The 6,000-nt window shown below is 43.7% G+C and overlaps 1 protein-coding gene across 2 annotated transcripts in view; it reads left to right on the top strand.

Annotated features, from left to right (window-relative positions):
* The window catches only part of wdr33 (WD repeat domain 33), a 34,584-nt gene that overhangs the window by 7,933 nt on the left and 20,651 nt on the right, over nucleotides 1-6,000 (top strand). The window contains exon 2 of one of the 2 annotated variants that reach the window (XM_041991854.1): nucleotides 1,392-1,610. In XM_041991854.1, coding sequence (XP_041847788.1) covers nucleotides 1,407-1,610 — 204 coding nt within the window. In that variant the 5' untranslated portion in view covers nucleotides 1,392-1,406. Of the gene's footprint in view, nucleotides 1-1,373; nucleotides 1,611-6,000 lie in introns of both variants that reach the window. The other variant, XM_041991853.1, reaches the window with a different exon arrangement.

Below are 6,000 nucleotides of genomic sequence, written 5' to 3'. Positions count from 1 at the left end.
GGACCTGTAAACACCATCCTAACGTTAACCTGGGACCGGACCTGTAAACACCATCCTAACGTTAACCTGGGACCGGACCTGTAAACACCATCCTAACGTTAACCTGGGACCGGACCTGTAAACACCATCCTAACGTTAACCTGGGACCGGACCTGTAAACACCATCCTGTTGGTGGAGTGTCTCTCTGGTCGATAAGAGGACGATGTCTTACTCTGTAGGTTTTTATTTACTTATTTATTTTTTCGCCGGCGATCGTCGACAGCTAAATTCGTCTATTGTCACCAACGTCAGCTAATCGTTGCAGCCCTAATATATATATCTGTTTATATATCTTATCGTATCGAGCTCCATCCTTAGAATCCATATTGAGTTTTAAATTTCAGTATCGTAACAACCCTGGTCTACTTAACATGTCTGACGCGCTCCAGCCCTGTTAAGTCTGGACTGTGACTGTTTTGATCGCACATGCAACCAGAACTTTAACTGCAACTTGGTCTTGGTCCCACTGGTGCACCTAACATTTCCTAGGCCCAGGGACTAGGTGAAGGACTGGCTGCGTGTTCTGCCTCCATCTCCTTTTCACCCAAACTCGGAAGAATAACACCGTGATAAAAGCCAAAAGAAGGGATGGGTCTTCACTTCTGCGGCTCTGATCCGCAGCTGTACGCCGTGTTGGTTGGAGATGAAGAACAACGCAGCTGGAGCTGGAATCGGTTGTAAAACGGTGCTCATATGTGGTTTCTGTTATTCCTGAGCAACACGCCGTCATGTAACGTCAGGCGGTTTAGTCTTTAGTAGAGAACCAATAGAAACGGGTTCTAGAGGAAACGGAGCCTGAAATGACTTCTGTAAGTTGGGGCCGTTTAGAAAACCAGGTCTAAACAAATTAACTTGAGCTTTAAGTGGCGCCTGAAGCTTTTGCTGGTGTACCAAGAAGGAAAGTTCGGTGCACCCGGTAAAAGAGTTGGCCTGGGGCCCTGCATCATGTCTGCACACAACCGATCCATCACTTTATATATCGTCCGTGTACGCTTGTCAGCTGGAATCTGGTCAGACTGATTTCAGCCAATAGAAGAAGTAGTAGGTGGGTGACTGATTAGGGTCCTGGATGATGAGGAACTGCTGTGGAGTGGGTGGAGGTGATGGAGGGTTCTGCTGTGTCGGTGTGTTACATGTGATCAGTGATGTTTGTGCTGTCAGGTGTATGACTACACAGCAGCTCATCCTCTTCCTCCTCCTCATCTTCACTCATTGATCTGGAACTGGATAAAGATGTCAGAGAGATGATTCCGTAGATCATAGTCTATCTTCGCATGAATGATTGACATCTGCATTTTACATTTACATGCTTTATGCCGACCAACCCACCCAGCCCTCCCCTCCCCTGCAGGTTCAGCCGGTCACCATGGCGACAGACGTGGGCTCACCGCAGCGGTTCTTCCATATGCCGCGTTTCCAGCACCAGGCACCGCGGCAGGTGTTCTACAAGAGGCCCGACTTCGCCCAGCAGCAGGCCATGCAGCAGCTCACCTTCGATGGGAAGCGCATGAGGAAGGCCGTGAACCGGAAGACCATCGACTACAACCCCTCTGTCATCAGATACCTGGAGGTAACACACCTGGAGAGGCTTTATTTAGAGGGGTCATCACCTGGGGCCTCATTTATCAAACTGAGTAGCAAAGCAGACTACAGGCGGCGTCTGCGGCGCAAACAGGAAATGTTGCTCTTCTACTTCCAGATTTAACAAAGCGTGCGCACACACGTCCTCCACCTGTTTCCGTTTATAAACTAGAATCAACTCTAATGCGGGCGCGGTGAGGGAGCGCCTTGCCCCGCCCACATGGTGGCTATAAATGGTCAGGTGGACGCCTGTAATACATATTCATCACATCGTTTCCATGACGGCTTGGGAGGGAAAAAGAGGGAAGAAGTGGAATTTTTTTGGGTGTGAGACAGAGATCCTGATGGACCACACTGAAAAAGGTAAAAATGTGTAACTGGTGGACACGGCGTGGACGTTACTGGTGTCAGAAAGACAGAATAGTGGCAGCAGGTGGAGATGCTGTCATCACAGGGAAGAAACACCAGAGGCATCGTAACGTACAGATGGATATCTCAGTCGGTAGAACATCGTCTGCATGCAGGAGATGGAAGTTTGAATGAGTGAATCGCTTTGGAGAAAAGCTGCTAAATGACGGTAATGATGCCGGTAATTTAAATAAACATGTACAGATACATCTGACACTGGTAGCGGTTTATTTAGTGTTAAATAATATTTCTTTCTAGTTGCTGGGTGGGCGGTGCTCCAGTTGGGTGGGCGGGGCTCCAGCTGGGTGGGCGGTGCAGAGGGACACCATCACGTTATTAACCAGGTGGACAAGGCGTTGCAGGAAATAAAGACGTGTGGACAGAAATAAGGACAACAATATAAACATTGTGTAAGAATAAATAAAGGAAATCCTCCTCTTGTGTGTTTCGTTAGCGTAGCATCACTTCTAGACCTCCAGCCTCCAGTCTGGTCCCGCTCTGCTGGACTGAAGGACCAAAGCTACTTTCCACACTGGCTGCTACATGCTGGCAGCAGACTGGCTCCTTATTTATCTGGATGGTTTTATAACATGAAGTTTTGTTCCACAATGACAGAACATGTTTTAGTGGTTGAGCTTCTTATTAATATCATCTCTCTTTTTCCTGGAAATCCTGGTTTTCCCAAGCGTGGCTCTTAGGAGGATTAATATGGAATGTGTCTTTATTCATGTCTGCAAACAGCTTTAATATCTAACATGTGGTGTGGAAGGTAATAGTGGATTGTATTTTGTGCGAACTACAAAACATCAACAGCAGCAGCTTACAAAATTCAGCCGTTTATGTTTGAACCATGTTTGACTCCGAGATGCCGCCTCTACTACAGCCTCTGTAACACTGGCAGGTCCCCAGTTTTAGCCTCTTCCCGGAGCCTCATTTCTGCCCAGTTACCAGGAAAATCTGGCCGTAGAGAATACATCCTTCACGACTCCCGTTTTCCATTCATGACGTAAAAATGTCAGAGAAATAAAAAGTTTTGTTCTGGTTTGGTGATAAAATCCGACTACACGATGGTCACCTGGTTAGATTAAATGATCACATGATCGTGGGAGGGAGACTAGCAACGCTACAACTGACCACACATCCATCATGACAAACCACCTGTCATGAATACTGCAGAGCTGTGTGGTAGCAGGCATGAAACAGATAAACAAAGGCTTACCTGGCAGAGCTCTTCACCCCACTTATAAACCAGAAAACATTAGCAGTAGCTGCGTCAGCTTAACTCGCGTCTCAGACACAGTAAAACATGACTTTATATCAGTAGCGACGCTTACCAACTGCATTGATGGTGAGTTGGAGCTGCCCCTCTTTCCAACTGCAGGCTTGATGCCATCTTCACCTGAAACTGTCCCAAATTACTGAAATTCAGGTTTTGAATTCAAAGAACTGCTTTCAGGGAAGTTAAACACCAACACAAATACACATGTTTTAACTTGGAATTATGCAATTTCCAGGTGTCAAGTCCTTTAAACACACCTGGATAGACTTTACTTAAACACACCCGGATAGACTTTACTTAAACACACCCGGATAGACTTTACTTAAACACACCCGGATAGACTTTACTTAAACACACCTGGATAGACTTTACTTAAACACACCTGGATAGACTTTACTTAAACACACCTGGATAGACTTTACTTAAACACACCTGGATAGACTTTACTTAAACACACCTGGATAGACTTTACTTAAACATACCTGGATAGACTTTACTAAACACACCTGGATAGACTATATTAAACACACCTGGATAGACTTTACTTAAACACACCTGGATAGACTTTATTAAACACACCTGGATAGACTTTACTAAACACACCTGGATAGACTATATTAAACACACCCGGATAGACTTTACTTAAACACACCCGGATAGACTTTACTTAAACACACCTGGATAGACTTTACTTAAACACACCCGGATAGACTTTACTTAAACACACCTGGATAGACTTTACTTAAATACACCTGGATAGACTTTACTTAAACATACCTGGATAGACTTTACTAAACACACCCGGATAGACTTTACTTAAACACACCCGGATAGACTTTACTTAAACACACCTGGATAGACTTTACTTAAACACAGCCGGATAGACTTTACTTAAACACACCTGGATAGACTTTACTTAAACACACCCGGATAGACTTTACTTAAACACACCTGGATAGACTTTACTTAAACACACCTGGATAGACTTTACTTAAACATACCTGGATAGACTTTACTAAACACACCTGGATAGACTTTACTTAAACACACCCGGATAGACTTTACTTAAACACACCTGGATAGACTTTACTTAAACACACCCGGATAGACTTTACTTAAACACACCTGGATAGACTTTACTTAAACACACCCGGATAGACTTTACTTATACACACCTGGATAGACTTTATTTGAACACACCTGGAAAGACTTTATTGAACACACCTGGATAGACTTTACTTAAACACACCCGGATAGACTTTACTTAAACACACCCGGATAGACTTTACTTATACACACCTGGATAGACTTTATTTAAACACACCTGGAAAGACTTTATTGAACACACCTGGATAGACTTTATTTAAACACACCTGGATAGACTTTATTTAAACACACCTGGATAGACTTTACCTAAACACACCTGGATAGACTTTACTTAAACACACCTGGATAGACTTTACTTAAACACACCCGGATAGACTTTACTAAACACACCTGGATAGACTTTACTTAAACACACCTGGATAGACTTTACCTAAACACACCTGGATAGACTTTACTTAAACACACCCGGATAGACTTTACTTAAACACACCCGGATAGACTTTACTTAAACACACCCGGATAGACTTTACTTAAACACACCCGGATAGACTTTACTTAAACACACCCGGATAGACTTTACTTAAACACACCCGGATAGACTTTACTTAAACACACCCGGGTAGACTTTACTTAAACACACCCGGATAGACTTTACTTAAACACACCCGGATAGACTTTACTTAAACACACCTGGATAGACTTTACTTAAACACACCCGGATAGACTTTACTTAAACACACCCGGATAGACTTTACTTAAACACACCCGGGTAGACTTTACTTAAACACACCCGGATAGACTTTACTTAAACACACCCGGGTAGACTTTACTAAACACACCTGGATAGACTTTACTTAAACACACCCGGATAGACTTTACTTAAACACACCCGGATAGACTTTACTTAAACACACCCGGGTAGACTTTACTTAAACACACCCGGATAGACTTTACTTAAACACACCTGGGTAGACTTTACTTAAACACACCCGGATAGACTTTACTTAAACACACCTGGATAGACTTTACTTAAACACACCCGGATAGACTTTACTTAAACACACCTGGATAGACATTACTAAACACACCCGGATAGACTTTAGTTAAACACACCCGGATAGACTTTACTTAAACACACCCGGATAGACTTTACTTAAACACACCCGGATAGACTTTAGTTAAACACACCTGGATAGACTTTACTTAAACACACCTGGGTAGACTTTACTTAAACACACCTGGGTAGACTTTACTTAAACACACCCGGATAGACATTACTAAACACACCCGGATAGACTTTAGTTAAACACACCTGGATAGACTTTACTAAACACACCTGTGATGATGAACCGGGTCTGGTTCTGATGTTTTGTCCTCTTAAAGAGTGACTTGGTCCTCATATTCTCCCTGGTCAGGTTTCAGAGCTTTACAAAGCTTCGCTAGCTTTGACTGGTCTGGTCCTGTCTCATTAGATGGGTCTGCTCCAGTCTGGTTAGACTTGTCTTGTCTGGTTAGATTAGTCTGGTTAGGCTGGCCTGGTTAGAAGGTCCAGTTTGGTCAGACTTGGATCAGGTTTCAGACTGAC

The sequence above is a fragment of the Melanotaenia boesemani genome, chromosome 8, assembly GCF_017639745.1.
Source record: "Melanotaenia boesemani isolate fMelBoe1 chromosome 8, fMelBoe1.pri, whole genome shotgun sequence".
NCBI classification, from domain to species: domain Eukaryota; kingdom Metazoa; phylum Chordata; class Actinopteri; order Atheriniformes; family Melanotaeniidae; genus Melanotaenia; species Melanotaenia boesemani.
The sequence above is the reverse complement of the archived record's forward strand: the minus strand, read 5'-3'. Positions and strand labels throughout refer to the sequence as shown.